Consider the following 18210-nt stretch of genomic DNA (forward strand, 5'->3'; position numbering starts at 1 on the left):
CGCGTTACGTTGACGCACGGGAACCGGCTGATTGTTAACTGACCCGGTTGACTCGAATTTGTCCACCAATCGACGGATAGTCGACTCGGCAGGACGATCATCGCGACCGTAAAACGGGCGAAGTGCGCGGAACGTTGCTCGAACTGAAGACCCATTTTCATAAAACAATTTTATGATTTGCACGTGCTGCTCGACACTGTAACCTGCCATGGTGGTTTGGGAGGACGGAATGAATATAACACACTGCATTTGACAGCTGTCACTCAAACAACATGGCCGCAATCAGCTGTCAAAGTTCAAGCGTCCCTATTGGAAAACCCCTTAGTTACTTGTATGTACATTAAAGATATTTGTTGATAACGTTGGGAAAACATGAGCCGTCTGAGAGCTTTTAACGAAAACGCTGCCTAAAGTCTTTGAGATACAACAAAATAATACATGGTGGAATTGTGTTATATAGGTCTACAGAAAAGTTGTGTCTTATATAGGTCTGCAGAAAAGTCCGTGGTGGCATATGTCTATACCTTAAGGATAACATACTATATCCATTTTACAAATTTTAAAAATTGGTTTCCTTAAAGCGTTTATTGAAAAGCTATTTACATAAATACGGTGTTAAGTCTTATCAAAATAAATTACTTCGTTTTCAAGCCTACATCTGTTAATCCCTTTTTAAATAATTTTATTCGGGTGTACCATTTGAAAGTTATCATAATACAAGTTTAACAATTCTCTAAAATTAAATAGGATATTTCATATATTTGGTAAAGAGCCGGTGCGAGGCCGGGGCTGTGACTTAGTAAACTTATATACCTTAAAATATAAGCAGATGTTATAAAAAACTGTCCCATAGACTTTTCTTTACAAAGTAATAACTAACAATTCGAATTTTGTTTATTATAATGACTTTGTGCATTTTAGTCTAATATTTGTTTGTTTAAGTCTAAATAGACATTAATTAATGATACCAACGACTTTGATTTGAGTTACGTTAGAAGGAATACTATCTTCAGCATTTTTTAATTAAACATAAAAAACGCTTTGAACTCAAAAACGATGTTGACAAAGATAAGAGCTCGTGGAATTGCATTATTTTAAACTTAAACTTATTAATTTACTTCAGCCTTTGTATTTTCTTTATGCACTTCTATTTCTTGTAGTTTTTCAAGTCCCGCATTAAAAAAGGCCAGTAACTTTAAGATTTCTTAACACAATGCACTAGGTTATAATATTTTTAAGTGATTTATTTCTTCTCATTATTTTCATTGTTTATTTTAAACATATTTTTTTTTATGTTTGTATACAAAATATCGTGAGGGTAGTCTAGTGAGACAAGTAGCTTATAACATATATGGAAGTTGTTAGATAATATAAATGTTTTATTACAAGACTCCGATATTATTTCCTGTAATTTTAAATGATTGTGTTAAAAGAAGAGGAAGACAATTTCTCGCTAAAAGAAAATCTTTGGCGTTATTAAATTTCAGTGCCACTTCAATCATTCCCCTTCAATAGAAATATTTTCAATGACAATGGAGCATGCATAATAAATTTAGAAGATAAAGTACTCTCTAATGGAGACGGAAAAAATATTTTTCAATGTATACATTTTTTGCCACACAAATTGTCCTTTTATTTCATTATTGTTCGTAATTCATATCAGTAACTGTTTATTTTTCTTAAATTTTTCTCATGTATTTCAGTCTGATTAAATATCGTCTTAACAAACTGCGAGCGTTTGATTGAAAGAAACGACGCAAGCAATCTGTAAAAAATGTTATAAAATATACCCATACAATAGTTTTATTTATAATAATAAATTTTTCTCTACTTTTCGACGGACACGTCCTGGATTTACTAAATAATCCTAAATTTTTCCTTTTTTTTTTCAGTAATTGTAAACTATAATTTCGGACTTGAGTAAACTCGGTTTTATTGATGGAATTAGCTTGACTTTTGAATTTTTTTTAGTCATAATAAAATATTAAAAGACTTAAAAATCAGCACAGTAACTATTATATTGCAATGAAAAACAAACCGTCCATTTAAATGAAGTTTTCATACAAATTACGTTACGTTATTCGCTTGAATATAACGTATGCACTTACATACGTTATATCAGTATAAATTAATGCTCATTCATATGCCAAGATTGGAATATTATTGAGATTTAGCATCAGTATGCGATATCAGACATGAATATGTTAAATACGTATCAATGTTGGAAGACGTCTCTGATGATGACTGCTCTATTAATAAATACCAATACATATGTATTGATGTATGATTGTAAGCTTTTAATTAACGGTATTATTGACTTTATTATTATTTATTTGTGGTAATTTTATACTATAACGTATTATATTAGAAGCTGGTTTGCTAATCCAACTTATGATATATATGGGAATGTTTGTGAGGACGCATGGATGTTGTATGTTTCTCATTCTTTTGTTCAAAATAACTTATGGGGATTTTGATGAAATTTTAAAGTAATGTAGTTTAGACATCAGAGTAAGACATGGACTATATTTTATCTCACGTTTTGGTGAAATTATTTGCAGTATCAACACATTGAAATTATATTGTGTATGTAGTTATATAAATAACATTTAAGCAAATAAATATATATTATAAAAGCAGCTATTGATTTATTACCATATATTGTTTTGGTGAATTTTTCTCTGAGCCTCATGATCATATAGAGATTCTTTGAGGTCATTTTAGCCTTCTCCTCTAAAGAACCTAAAAACTTGACGTCTCTAGATATTTCGATGACTAGAATCCAACATTGGTTTAAGTTAGAAAGAGTTTTCAAATCAAGAAAATAAGACAAATAGTATCTTTGAGAAGATCAATATCGTGAAATTTCGTAAATCCCGGTATGTAAATTTTCTCAAAGAGCCCTTGGTTTCGTAAACAAGTATGTTCTAGTTGTCAGTGACAAAGTGATCATAGAAGAAAGGTTTCAGTAACTTCAGTAGGTAAACTGCCAGCGTTAGGTGTTGACCAAGAAAGCATACTATTTTGGATGAAGTATGTATATAGCTATCAGTGGATATCGATACAGAAATTATACTTACCAGGCAGAAATAATACTTACCTTATAGATGAATTTAAAGAGGTGTGAAATAAAGCACTGTTAAAGTTTGCTATGTTTATTTGTCAAAGTTTTTTCTTAAAACTATTTGTTACATAATCTTTTCTATATTAATTTTATCGATAAAAAAACGAATACGATCGACTTTATCGATGTTGAAAAACTATTTACATTATATTTACATCTTATTTAATATATAGTTCTAGCAGATTAACTACTATTGGTGCTATTTTAAATTGTGCACCTAGAATGAGTGTTACAGCAAAAGGAAACTATTATTTTGGGTCATTTCATTCAGCACCTAAGTACGAGTTTGAAATCAAAATAAATACAGACAGTTTCTGTGTTTTTCGTTTATGAATATTTATATATATCCATACATAAACTATCTTAAGTATTATTTTCTTGAATAAAAAAAGATTTCAACTATCTTGAAATCATTTTGAGTGTAATTATCATTCAATTTCTGTGACGTTAAGAATGTTTTTTAATTAGTGACGATGTTTCTTTCGAATTTAAGGTCGATGCTTTGGTTTTTATCTACTATGATACTCTTACTAAGGGATTACTGCTCTGTGATTATACTTCGATATATATTTACAGTATATTAACAACAATAAACATGTTCTTTTTAAATAATTTTATTGCTTTTTATTGTAATATTTTAAATTATATCAAATCTTGTCAGATAGTAAAGTGATATCGAAATTGACGATTAGTTATAATTTTAAAGAAATTCGAGATTTACTAGAGCGTTACTTAAATAATATCTCTGAAGTTGCAACAGCATACCTAAATAATTGTATTCTATTTTTAATTACGAAACATGTGATAAATTAAAACATATGACATATATTTCTTATATATGTATATTAATTGGTCTGATTTAAAGTGATTATTTCTATATTCGCTAGTGTCGACAGTTGGAATCAAATCCAGTTAAGTAAAGCAGATAATTATTCTTGACCTCACTAAATATGATACAGATTTTAATGAGTCTTCTTTCTCAGTTAACACTTCAATCTTTCTGAAGGGGCAAGTGGAGTTACATTTTTATATTGTCTAAAAAAAATGTTTAAAAGAGAGATAAAAATACTTTTCAAATTTCCAAAGCTTTTATGAACTCCTGGAATTTAAAAGGAGTTGTTGATATTTTACAAGGTGTTGAGGTCATCTAAAATAATTCCTAAAATGCATCTACATATAGCTGATGTATTCATAAATGTAAGATTTTTTTCAAAACAGTCTTAGCTATTTCGTTTCTTGTAATATATTTACAGTCTAAAATTAGTTACAACAGCTGAATTAAAGACGTGTAGCTGTGTTACTGAAACATTACTGGAAATATGACGTATTGACGAAGAAGTTAAAGTCCAAAATCCCATAACATTTCATACATATTTCTTTTCTTTATTCATTTAGGGTCATCAATAACAACTTTATTTCGTTTAATAAATGTGATTTAAGTAATTTATTTGGTCTCTTTTATGAAATCCACATCATTTGTTAAAAGAGAAATATATTTTCATATTACTATACATTTTTCTCCTAAATTACGATTCCCTACATAAATAATCTCAGATTGTTTTAAACCTCAGATGTATTTTTCTTATCTCTCCTATTCAGTCTGATAAGTTTGAAATAAAGAAAATCTAATAGAATCTATATCTAATATAGCTATCATTTTTAACTCATTTTTTTTCTTTCGGCAAAATCTCGTTGCACGAAATTAAACATCTTGTATGGCCCAGGGCTCATTTTGATTTCAAACCAATCCCCCTGTGTTCAATTTTATTGTAATTTAATATAAGAATATAAAAGAAATGAACTAAACTTACTCTCTTACGTAAAAGTATGACAATAAGCATTTCTTAAGGATTAAATGATATAGAGATAACATAATTTTATCAATGTAATACAGTTGGAAATCTTAGAATTTTTACACCGCAGTAGAATCATTGCAATCAAAACATTGTAAATAATAGGATAAAGCAAGTAAAATAAATATTTGTTAAAAATTTATAACTACACCATTTGATATTAATGCCTTTTTCTCTAAATTGTTTAGTTTATAAGAATATTCCTTAATATTTATGTATGATATTGAACTAAATATGTTAATTCATTTCAATACGTCGAGTCCTTGGAATGGGAAAACAGTGATGACATTATATAATAAATAATACCGTGTTATTACCTACAAACATGTCCATCAAATATATCTATCCATTTCTTATATCTTACGATAGAAAGTGACAAATATAATTCACATTAAATTAAGTGGAAAATTATTTATATTTTATATAAGAGTCTTTTTAACTTTCATCTAAGTCCGTCAACGGTGCTTGTGTATAAGGTAGCGAGGGAACAATACAGTGAGATGAGAAGATTAACCGACAGCGCACAAGGAGATGCTGTGTTTGTGTTTCCGTGTTGCATCGCAGCTGGATGTTCACCTGTCAACAAAGAAAAACCATTTAAAATCAATTTAAATATTCGCTGTCACCTTCCACTTTCAAGACATAGTGTCCCGGTCGCTTTTTGATTCATTACTTTAGTTATTACTATTATATTATATAAAATTTAATATTTAACAAATTCATCTTTTTAAATCATCAGAATGAAATCTAGTAAAAAATAACTTATTATAATCGGGATTCACACAACATGTTTGACATAATTTTAACGCTATCATTATCCGCTTTGGCTTCGTGTGGGAACTGAAATTAACCTGATGTACCTAGGTAACAATTAAATTTTTTAGAAAATAAGAAACGGCTTAATATAGAATGTGGTCAATACTTTCATTGTTTTCCGAAGTAATCTCCATTTCTCTCTACACATCTTCGCATTCGATGGAACCACTCAGCAAAGCAGTGGGCCCATTCTTCCTTAGGGATCTCTTCTGGGGCATTTTCGTACGCTTTCGCCACATCTTCAGGGCTCGTAAAGCGAATACCTCGAATTTTATCTTTAAATCTTGGAAATGAATAAAAGCCTCAGGGCACCAGGTCACAACTGTAAGGCGAATGACTCATTATCTCGACATTTGCCTGTGTCAAATATTTAACAGTCGATTTTGGGGCGTTCATTGAAGCATTATCGTGGTGAAGAGGAATCCTGAGGAGATCGATTTTTTTCCCAGACAACAGACAAACAGCGATTGATATACCATTCTACAGCAAGTGTCCTTCCTTCATCTAGCACCACTGTCGCGAAATGACCTTTCTTAATAAAGAATGAGGCAATCATCTTTTTTCCTAGACTTCTTCGTTCGCCGATCCACAAAAGGAAACACTTACTGAGTTGATAGTCTTTTGGTTTCGGGTTCGTAGCAATATATCCAGTTTTCATCACCTGTTACGATGTCAAATACATCATTTCAGTCACCGCCGGTGAACTTATCTAATATTTGGCGACACCAGTACATACGAAGGTGTATCTGGTAATTTTTTTGAACTTAAATCAAACCAATGCCTAGGCTTGTCCGTATCTGCTAATTGGTCATTATCTTATCTTCCTGTATCATGCATCGCACAGCACTGATGTTATCTTCAGTAGTCGCTGTTAAAGGATGTCCCTCACGTAGACCATCGTTTAAATTGCTACGTCCACATTTCAACTCGTTTAACCAATTGTAAATAGTGGCACGAGATGGGGCTTCATTAATAAATGCTAATCGCAGCATATTGTAGTTTTCTTGTCGACGCAACGAAAGTCATAATAAATCATCGACCGAAAATTTTCCCGCGTTAGGTACATTTTCACTTGTAACTACAATTGTAGATTTGCCGCCAATTCACAAAAACAAATGACAAATGAATGCACTATACTATATTAGGTCACCAAAGAGTTCTAAAATTGTAATTAAAAAAAAATTTCATTGACAATGTTTCTAACAGGCCAATTCTAAACATTTTTAGTGTCACCCACGTATCCGATTGCTTTTCTAGATCATCTGATTTGGAACTTATTATTATATAATAATATTGAAATCATTACGGTAATTATTTGGTTTGAAAAGTAATTTTATTTATATCAATAAAAATAAATTACAATTCCGAAATAGAATAATCTAGTCTATTTTTATTACATCAGATATCTGTGAGTGAAAAATTGGGAAAAATCGTTCCACTTTTTCAGTTTCTAACTGCAAAAAACATACGGTATCGCCAAAAAAATATATATATGTCTAACATCTGAACAAATATTTATTACAACTCAGCAATTTTATTTATTTCTATAGATTATAAAGATAGTACAGAATATTAAAATAACAACTGTATTGGAAATAACTGGTTATTAATAAAATATGTCATGATCTAAAAACCTTTGTAATAATACAATTATAAGAACTATATTAAAGTATTATAGTTTGATGTCGCATTTGTAAAAAGTCGAACAACGAACGTGCGTGAAATTTTCCATTTATTGAAATTTTTTCATTATAATTTTTTTGTAATTCCTTAATGTCAAATATATTTTTATCATATTATTTATAAACACTAAATATCTTGCCAAAATAAACTTTTATATAACAAATACTTTTGAAGCGGATCGTTGAAAAAAGTTTGGCTGATACGAAACCCTTTTTCTATGTCTCAACTTTTGCTAAGTTTATCGCAAGTTTGTCATCAACTTAAGAACTTTTTTATTTGTCATGGTTATGAAAGATGACCGAGTTATGATGGTCATAATATGTAACAAATTATTAGTTTGCTTTGTTTCATTGTTAACTTTTGTTATAATTGGTAACGGTATTGTTTGGTTACAAAGAAGTCCATTATTTTTGACGCTGTACATTAACTTATCTTAGCAATCATATTATATACCCTAGCAACTGTTACTTGCAAAACTTATTTATATGTTTGCACTCGATACATGTTTTTGATTTTGTCCAAATATATGTATTTTAATCAAATATACATCAAAGCCAGTCTAAGTACAACAGGAAAATATTGGGGTTCTTTAAGTTGATGCTAAATTGAAAGAAATTTTACTTCCTATTACGCCAGACTTAAATTGAAACGTTATTTCCTTAATACAACTCAGACTGGCAGCCGTAAAAATACGTTAGTATTTTATAAATCCTGATATAATTTTATTCAATAAGACGTCTATGAAGTCACTTTATTCAAAACAACGGCACTATCATATTGATTGTGTTACTACCCTAGAGAAAATTTATTTGTGTGACTATTTATGTTTTTTAACGAGGTAAGTAAGGAATTATTATCACTCAGTATATTTTTTGTTTTCACATTTCATTTGTCTTATCTTTGATTATTAAAACAATGATTTTGCTTTACAAGAACAATCTTTGAAATCAATTTTTTTTATATTACACTCTTTACAGCGTTACTGCTACAAATAAAGTTTATCTGACGGTTCAAAATTTCTAAAACGCTTAAGAGAAAGGCCGTGAAAAGTTAATTATTAAAGCGCCTGGGAAACAACGTCCAGTTTCACAGTGTCAAATGCTGAAACTTTCAATGATTCCTTATTCCTTGATATAAGTTTTCTGAAATTCACTTAAAATGTATAAGGCATTATTGCTTAAATTTTTTAAAGAATAATATAAATATTAGCTCTAATTGAGTTAGGAAACTTCTTGTTAGTCAGATTCAATACAAAATCACCTGTTCCAATTTATAATGTAGAGAAGACACAATAGCAAATAAAGTATATCCGATACGATAAAGTACATTAATTATTTATTTATAATATATGGCAAATACGCACTAACCGTTTATGACGTGTACATTGACGGAGGCAGTTTCAGCCATTGTGGGAACGCAGCTGTAATTTCCGCTGTCCGTCGGTTGTAACTTGTCGATAGTTAACCGTGACGACAGTTGTTCTGTCCATTCCGTTTTGAGCCTAATCCTTTGCTCTTCCACTTCGTTTGCTTCTAATTCTTTGTATTCTATTAATTTTGATCCTGTCAAATAAAACAAAAGAGTTGTTATAAAGTAATAAACAGAAACCTTGCGTGTTTTGGAATTTGGTGCTTTATCAATCTATAACATATTATAACCTTTTCTTATTTAAAAAACAAATATTTATAATAAATAAATTACTATAATAATAATAAAATAATATACGAGGATATTACAATCAAACAAATTGAAGTCACAAAGAGCAATAAACGAAAGCGTGGTTAAATTATGAACGGAAGACTGAGAAGCGGTAACAAATCAATAAAATATCTATTCAATTAAAGCCGAGAACAAAACCATTGTAACGGAAACATAGCAGTCAATTGAAAAATCGTTCCATCTGGATTAAAGATCGGGCAACCGTATGAAAAGACATTTTATTGATACCAAAGTATAGGCAATTTGCCAAAGATACGAGCGCTTCGATTAATGCTCTAAAGGAATTGCTTCTGTTATAAAAGTGTAAAATAGATTAAAACGAATCGTATAACGCAATGAAAGAAAGAAATTATAGTTTCTGCTGTAAAAGATTTTTTACATCCAGAAATTGGGTCGCGCCAAATGATCGTTATATTTTTTTTTTCGAAAAATGCAACGTTAGATACTTGGAGTGAATTACGACGGATCTTTTATACACATCTGTATTCAATTACGTAACAATATCGCTTTATGATCTTTTCCGTATTTTCGTAAATTTTCAACATACATAATTTTTTACAAATGATGCAATAATTTCAGTAGAAATCAGTACATTTCTTTGTTTATCCCAACAGCTAGCTTACTAAATAGAGCCAATAATATTTTAAGACAATGAAAATGATACAATTTTTTCTCATACCATTCGCTCACAAATATCACGGTTGTTAAAATATAATCGTAAATTCAAGTACACAATTAATCTCTACAAATAGTAGAGTCAAATAAATAAGCATATTTTTATTTCTACTCGTACTTACTATTCATGAGAATTTTTACGAAGTAGTTAATAATATTTCAATTCAACAAAAATGTAATCGTTAAACAACTTACCCTTATACCAAAATATGGTGCCTAAATCGTGCGGTCCTTGACTCAAGATACAAGTTAATGACAACAAACTGCCCGTCTTGACGTATAAGTCTGCTGGACCCAAAACTTTTGCTTTGGCCTCTGTAACAAAATGTTATTAATTTTATGAATATACTCATACTTGATATTAAGTAGTTGAAATTATAATATGTACTACTGCGAAGTAATAACATTAAGATGAATTTAAGGCACGTCAAGTAATAAAGATTGATTTCAAATAATTTTTCAGTGTAATGAGTTCATTTGTGGTAAAAGGTATAATGAATCGACGTATTTTATTTTATTATTTCGTATTATAATGAAATATTTGTCCTCCAGTGGGACGTTCAATTCGTTTGATAGGGATTCCGATGGAACATGAAATAATAGCATAGCATTATAACTTGTGTTCAGACCGCTAACATTAACAATGGATAACTATTGTTGAGTTGAATAGTTAAATCGGTAGCTTTACTAAGTTCCTTAAAGCTTCGGTTTGGAATTGTACCCGATATTGTGTTTAGAAGAACACAATCTATTATTAAAGTTAATGACATCTAAGACGGCCGTTGTCAAGGTTGCTGCAAAGTGTCCAAAACGTCAGGTGTATGTAGTTTTTAAAATAATTAATACGCATTAATTCGAAAAATATTAGTTTCATTTAAATATCATTAAAGATGTTTATGGCACTTAGAAGTAATTCGCTTTACCCTCATTATTTTGTTTTTATAGATTTGATTTTTCAAACATTGCCTCTCTCTACTATGCAATATTCTCAATCCTTTAACATATTTTTTATATAAAAGACAAGCTAATGATATATCTACGTTAACAATTTATTTAAGTAGGGCGTGTCCTTTGTGACTAGCCGAATAAAAATAGTATAGTCTTCTCAGTTGTTAATTAAATTTAATCAAAGCATAGATTTGCGACGCAATTAATAAATAATTACGAAATTAGCTATGGGACATGTTGCTAATATTCGGAATAATGGTAACACTATTCTGATTAATTGATTCGCCAAATCCAGAGTACATTACAGGAGAGATTTATTATTGTCGATAATTATTTCTAATTAATCGTCCGCCGCTCTAGAGATTAATGGTCTTACAAAGTCTGTGTTTCGATAGGAAAGGAAGTTTGATTATTTTATAGAAGAAAATATACTGCAGCGTAATGTTATTATGTAAAGATGATATATAAGGAAATATATTGCTGCGTATATGGCAAGAATATCTTTGAAGATACTTAGTAAGGAGAAATGTAGTAAAACACACTGGTCTTATTGTTAATATTATTTAGAACTGTTACCAAACCAGCATCAAATATTAATTGAGTTACGGATTACAGGATTGGATATTTACATTAAAAATACTGTATATTATTCTGTATATTAAATTAAATAAATCTGCGTTTATTTAACTTTGCTTTCAAATCAAGCATTAGTGGAAAAAAATATATTTTCATTGATGCGTTGTTTGGTTTATACAGAGCACTGTTAAATAAAAATCTACACTAAATAATCAGTCAGTAATAAATTCATTAACAAAAAATAGTAGACATTGCAAAGTTCACAAAGTATTACTTGTTGATTGTCTATTTAAAATTTTTAGGAATTTTTTCTCAATATCATACTTTTATTAATATAAGAAGATTTTTAATCAAAAGACGAAATCAAATTAAGGTTAAACATGACTAAGATAAGGCGAATATCGTCTAACAATTTTTTTATTAAAAAAACGTATTCGAGGGTTCCATTCAAGATTTAATCTTCGTTGTAAATGTTTCTGTGACTTTTTTGTAAGGTTAAGTTGATATCCGGAGAAGTACCATCGAGCGATGTAAGTTGGGAATTGAAATTGCGGTTTTACGTAATGTTTATTTCAATATTATTTTATATAAGATTGAGGATTTTATTCTATTTATTTAATCTATTTTTATATGTAGCTCAAATCACATTTTATTTTTTCTTTCCATTGTTACGCTGTAAATCCTCTATAACTGTCATGTAAATAAGTGCAGTCACGAGTTTAAACCAGTCATTTATATTATATCTTAATACTATCTTCTTCTATGTGCCCAAGATGGGGCAGAGGGCGTCCACAGAACGCCCCCATCCCGTTCGGTCTTGAGCTTCGCCTTTCATGTCGCTCCAAGTCTTGAAGATGTTTTTGGCCTCTGCAATGATCGTCCGCCGCCAGGTCTGCTTAGGGCGGCCAAGTTTTTGGGTCCAGCCCTAGACTGGACCCCTTAATACTATGATTTAAGTATTTTTACTATAAGTTGAATTCATTTTGTTCCAATTGTATAAATATATTTCAACCGTTCATGTATAGCGGAACAGATCTTGAAGGAATGTGACATATATTGTAGTCCGGGTAAGTACAAAAGGTATACTCGATCCCGGAAATATTAAAATTCAGTTAAATAAAACTGTTGAAACACTAATAAGTAAGAAGTGAGGATGTGTAATGTTAGAACATATCGAAGTCTGAAACGACTCCTTGTGAAACACTATATTCATTCAATTTCTCACAAAGTCCTGACCATAATTCTACATTATGACGTCATAACATAATATTATCAATAGGATATATTCAATTGGAATTGCCATGTTGATGTCAGTTTGTGATAAAAACAAAAATCTCCATCACTGTAATAAATGTCGTTTCTATTAGGATTTTATGTAGTTTCCCTGTTCGTGAGAATATATTATTGTACTGTTGTAAATGGTTTGTTTCGTACTTTTAACTACATTGTTTTTTCGACTTCTCCAGAAAGAGTTGGTTCTTATAATATTAACTTGGTGTTTTAAATTTTATGAAAACCAAATAGATGAAGCGATTCTGATTAACGAATTCATTCCTTTAAATAGTAATAGTTTATACATACATGACTATTAAATGACATTTTCTTAACATTTGATTTGTGGTAGAAATAAATACTTTTGTTAAGAAATGTATAATGTAAGTAGGTTTAATATTCTTCAGAATATTTTCTATACCTAACCAGTATAATGAAAACAGTAACAATTAAGGATCCTCTTAGCAACAATACGGAAAAGTTAAACTAATTTTATCATCTTTAAACGGTAAAGAATTTAACTATGCGCTAATTGCATCATAAACTGACGGTGAGAGTGCAATTGTCGTTTACGAAAAGTTTCACAATGAGATGTAAGATTTAGCAGTTAAGTTTTAAGATTATTTCACGGTAATTTACAACGCTTCTTTATTGGATCTCATTAAACAGCGCACACGTTACCTTTAACGACATAATACTACTAACTAACTGTGATCTTATGTTTAATGTTTTTTAATATAATCTGTTAAACGACGGACACAAAGAAATTATATTTCATTTATCAGATTTATTTTTGACTGAAAAAAAAAAATAATTTAGGTTCTGGTTCTATAAATTTATATGAGGATATGATTAGCAATGAAATGATATAGACAATAGGACAACATTTTCTTTTAATAACACAATAAAATAATATAAGAATTAGTTTTCGAAGTACTTTTTTATACTTATGTCTTGTATATATAAAGGATTGTTTTTTATTCATATATTCGTATTTTTTTCGTAGCTAACAAACTATTTGGTTCTTTGTCGAAATAATATTTTACAAGAACAGCAGTAAGAATAACCTGAAATCAATATTTGGATAGATTGATGAACACCTGAGACTCCCTCCTTCAAAACATAAAATCCCATGTCAGTGACCACACCGCAGGACCTCGTGAAACCGTAAACGCATTCTGTCGGTATCCAGAGCGGTACGCCAAAATTAATAAATCGTTGGAGGTAGATGATAAACAACAGGACCAACTGGCAGATATTCACGTCTCGTCTGCCGTGATCACGGTTGCTGCAAAGTAACCGAACCGTCGGGAGTATGTAGTTTTTTTAAATAATAAAACTCGCGTTGTATAATCCAAAAAGTATTATTTCAATCAAGACTCGGGAAGTCTTAGATCTCATTAATGATTTGTTTACTAAATGATTATAACATAATTAATCATAGGAAGTTAAGTTTAACGATCTAATAAATATGTCTAATATTCAAAACGAGATATTTAATTATGTAATCAGTAGAAAATATTTATAGCTGTCAGAAGTTAGGGGTAATTTGTTACGGCATAAGGTAAATATTTATTAATTTGTAACTGAAATCAATATCTTGACTCATTTGTACAGCGGTTTCACCTTGGTATCGTATGTGTTTTGGAAAAAATTCTAAAATAGGTTTGAAGGACAAAAAGTTTGTTAGTTGTATAAAGAAATATAGTCTTAATGATTAAAAAAATTATGACATATAAAAAAATATACAAAAAATATTCTTGCCTAATCATAGTCATGATAATGATTTAAATTGTTTTTACAATTTCAATAAAATACAAGTTTCTCTGTCAAAGTGGACTATTAAGTTGCAACATTTGCGATGAAAATCACTGAGCAAATTGAGGTTACTTCACAAGTTGTACTTTATAAAGCTCCGGCGCTTTTGAAATACAAAGAAAGACAGCTTTCAGTGGAATAAAGCAATATTGATTTTTCCAAGGAATAAAATGAGATTTGTATAATCTTATGGCCACTTTTTAAAATACTGAAAGCTTGTTAATATCCTTAAATTTAATTCAGTTGAAGTGCTATTTAAAAAAAAAAATACCTATATAATGCCGCTTTCGTTAAATAATAATAGTTGGATCATGTAAACGAGAAAAGCAAGGGAGTGGGTTTGAAAATAAATAGACAAACAATTATATGTGATATTTTCTATTCCAATGGATTAAAAATTAACTGTTTCTTAAACAGTTAAATTACAATCTATAAATATTAATTTAGAAAACTTCTTACAGGATACCTTCAGCTTACAAATAGTTTTCTGTTTAAACTGCAAGTTTTTCTTCACGAAACTGTTCATAAACTGTTAGACAAGAACTGAAATAACCAAATGTTAGTATTGAAGGACAGACCTAACTCTGTCGTTATAAAACTATAGTCCCCGACGAAGTCGAGGTAACTTTAGTATCTTCATATAAACTAGTTGTGGCAAAACTATAATTATTTTGTGCTGTAACTGGAAACAGTTTTGTTACATAATGCTTTTAAAACTCTTTGATATCAGGTCAGAAATAAGTCTATTTAAAATTAACATATTTATGATTCTGTGGTCTTAAAATTTTATTGTCTTTAGATTTACCAAATCATGGACCTGAATATTTTAGATGATGTCGAAAAACAAGACAAAATTTCTAGGATGGTTCTGTTTTTGCCAATTGAGATGACAGAATCTTAAAAAAATGGATAGTGTCTAAATAATCGTATTATTTGTATGAATAAAATCATTTAGATAGCACCATGCTATGCTACGACTACATTTTAAAACTATTACGACACAAAACTCTTTCGGTTTAACGACTTTGATAAACTTGACATGTAAATATCTAATCATATTTTTAAAATTTTTGAAACCTAATTAATTTAAATTGCCGTATTAAATCTAGCTCAGAGTTAAGTATCACTAAGATGGGTGGATAAGTAGGCGCTTTTGTTTCGTGGGTTGTTAAAAAGTATTTCTTTTGTGAAACCTTAAATTGCTTTGTCAGCATTATCTTAAGGAAATCTTATTAAAAGATTAAAGTGCGGTGATTGTAACCACAAGATCAAGGGAGAAGATTAATTACAAAGGAAGAGAATTCAAAACTAAATGTATTAAGTTAAGTGCTGTAAAGTGGCGTGTTTCACTTTTATATTGTCACCTTTGAAACCTCCACACCTTAAGTGTTTTGAGTGTCTTTGTTATGTAAATATATTATATTTTCTATTTACTACATATGTTGTAAATAAGAAAGGCAACCAGTATTGAAATATATTTAATATTTATGTTGTGTGCTTAAAACTATTGGTAAATCTTCTCAAGTAATGTAAAGAACAGTTGGTTATCCCATATTCATATTTTAGAATTTTTTTTATGTATAATAGTTTTTTATATTTTTTTTTTTGATATCAAAGTAAGTATTTGATTTTTTTAGTAAATCAAACCAACACTATGCCTGTGATAAATATTATTAAAGGCAGTCAATATAAAATAAAAATTACAAAACAATAAAAATAACTTTTATCGATTAAAATTAATAAATATTGATTTTCGAAAGTAATCGAATTCCTAAAAGCTATTTAGATATTTTGTCGTGCACGAAAATTTTATCTTAAAAGACGATTTTTCGACATTTTAATATAAAACCCAATAACTCTTAAAATTCTTAAGGCAGTTCAAGCGGTATAAAACAATCCAAGGTTGTTGATTATTTTTATAAAAAAAAGTTTAATTAAAAGATTTCTAGTGAGGTCATTTCACGAAGGCAAAATGCCAGAAATCCTTAATTACAGAGCGAGAAAATTACAAAAGGAAGTGTAGCCTTAACAGATTTCAATTAACATAATAATATTATAGATTGAAAACTATTGAGAAAAAAATTCTTTGGAATTTATAATTCGCGATTTTCGGGATAGATTTTAATTATTATTTTTTATTTCTTGGTAGAGATATTTGGATTTTATTGCCATCAAGTAATATTTATGAATAAGCAACAAATATCTCTTGATAAAAATGAATTAATAAAGGCAATCGAAAATTTGATACGCCAACAATGTTTTGTAGTTTTCAATAATAAGAAATAAAAATATAAAATGTTCAATAATTTAATCAACTCACCGACAACATTTAATTGAAATGCCAGAGACATCTTCGGTTCCGTATTTACTTGGCATTCGTAGATGCCAGCGTCTCTTTCCTGAGGAAATTTGATTTGAAGAGTCCAGTTCTCAGACTTATCTGGCCTTATGACCTAAAAAGATAATTTATTCGATATAATATTAATAGAGTATTTCGATTTGAAATACCACTAGCCTTTTAGACTCTAACGGATTTTTCAAAACTTATATTTAGATTATTTCGTTGTTATTTTGATAAATGAGAAAAAATATATAAGAGGCACTCATGTGTCGTCAACAAAATACGAGAGCGAAAACTGTATCAAGGGTTACTTTGGAGTGCCAGCGAAGTAAACTTATAATATAATTTAATATAAATGTCCATGACCCAGAAAAAGCTAAGAGGTTTTATATAAAAACTATTTCACATTAATATGCATTAGTTTCGATTTCATGGTTACAATAATTAAGATACTTTTTTTTCTGCCAATAAAAAAAAATACACAAAAACAAAGTTAATTTGTAATGTTACATTGTTTTCATATCAATTAATATTTTGTGAACATTACTTCTAAAACAACTAACCTGGAACCTCTGATCTGATGTGTATGTCAAAATTCCAGCTGTTAAAATGTGAAGATCCCTTTTTCTTATCCATGACACCTAAGAAAAAAATTAAAAATAATTTAATATACTTATTAATATAAGATTTCATTACGTAGCAGTCAACACATAAATGTAATTATGAAGATGAAACATTCATTACATATAAATTAACTTTTCAGTTCCAAAGGATCAGATTGTAAATAAAGAGATATTTGTGAGAAAGAAATAATGTATTGACGTAGTTAACTTCGCCCGAAGGAAAATACTTTGCAAGGGATACGTTATATAAATGAGGGGCCTTTTAAATAATGAAAAGTATTCTACTTCGTTTAACCTTTCGAAGGATGTCATTAACATATACTTTAATTTAATGTCTTGTCTTTGATGGGGGATTGCCCTCGGCTATTAATTGTCATTAACAAAATAATATAACACAGCTCGTGAACAAATAATACAACATTAGGTATAATATGAAAGATTGTGTGAGGTTTAAAAATAAGTAATAAAATATGAATAAGAAAAAGATGTGACCATATTATATTATAAAAATGTTTATAATTTAGGTTAATTGGACCAAAATCTTTAGAACCCACAGAGACTAGTTAGTAGGTCGATACGTTTGTTTTTTACTGGGACCGTCGTTGATTTGATCTGGAGCGTAATGGATTCATTTGTGACGTGAATTAACCCTATTTATTATATTAGTAATGTGTGTATGAATTTAAATTAACATTTATTTGAATCAATCCTTCGCTAAAAGAATTATTATTTATTTATCTTAGTTAGTTATAATTACAAAAA

The 18210-nt window shown here is 29.4% G+C and overlaps 1 protein-coding gene across 1 annotated transcript in view; it reads right to left on the bottom strand.

Moving 5' to 3' along the window:
• Positions 1-3139: 3139 nt before the first annotated feature.
• The window catches only part of LOC116773552 (zwei Ig domain protein zig-8-like), a 97339-nt gene continuing 82268 nt past the window's right edge, over positions 3140-18210 (bottom strand). The window contains exons 4-8 of the mRNA XM_032666028.2: positions 17389-17466; positions 16805-16937; positions 10066-10185; positions 8844-9038; positions 3140-5553 (exon numbers count right to left, since the gene is read on the bottom strand). Coding sequence (XP_032521919.2) covers positions 5420-5553; positions 8844-9038; positions 10066-10185; positions 16805-16937; positions 17389-17466 — 660 coding nt within the window. The 3' untranslated portion in view covers positions 3140-5419. The remainder of the gene's footprint in view (positions 5554-8843; positions 9039-10065; positions 10186-16804; positions 16938-17388; positions 17467-18210) is intronic.

Source organism: Danaus plexippus, assembly GCF_018135715.1.
Source record: "Danaus plexippus chromosome 22 unlocalized genomic scaffold, MEX_DaPlex mxdp_27, whole genome shotgun sequence".
NCBI lineage: Eukaryota > Metazoa > Arthropoda > Insecta > Lepidoptera > Nymphalidae > Danaus > Danaus plexippus.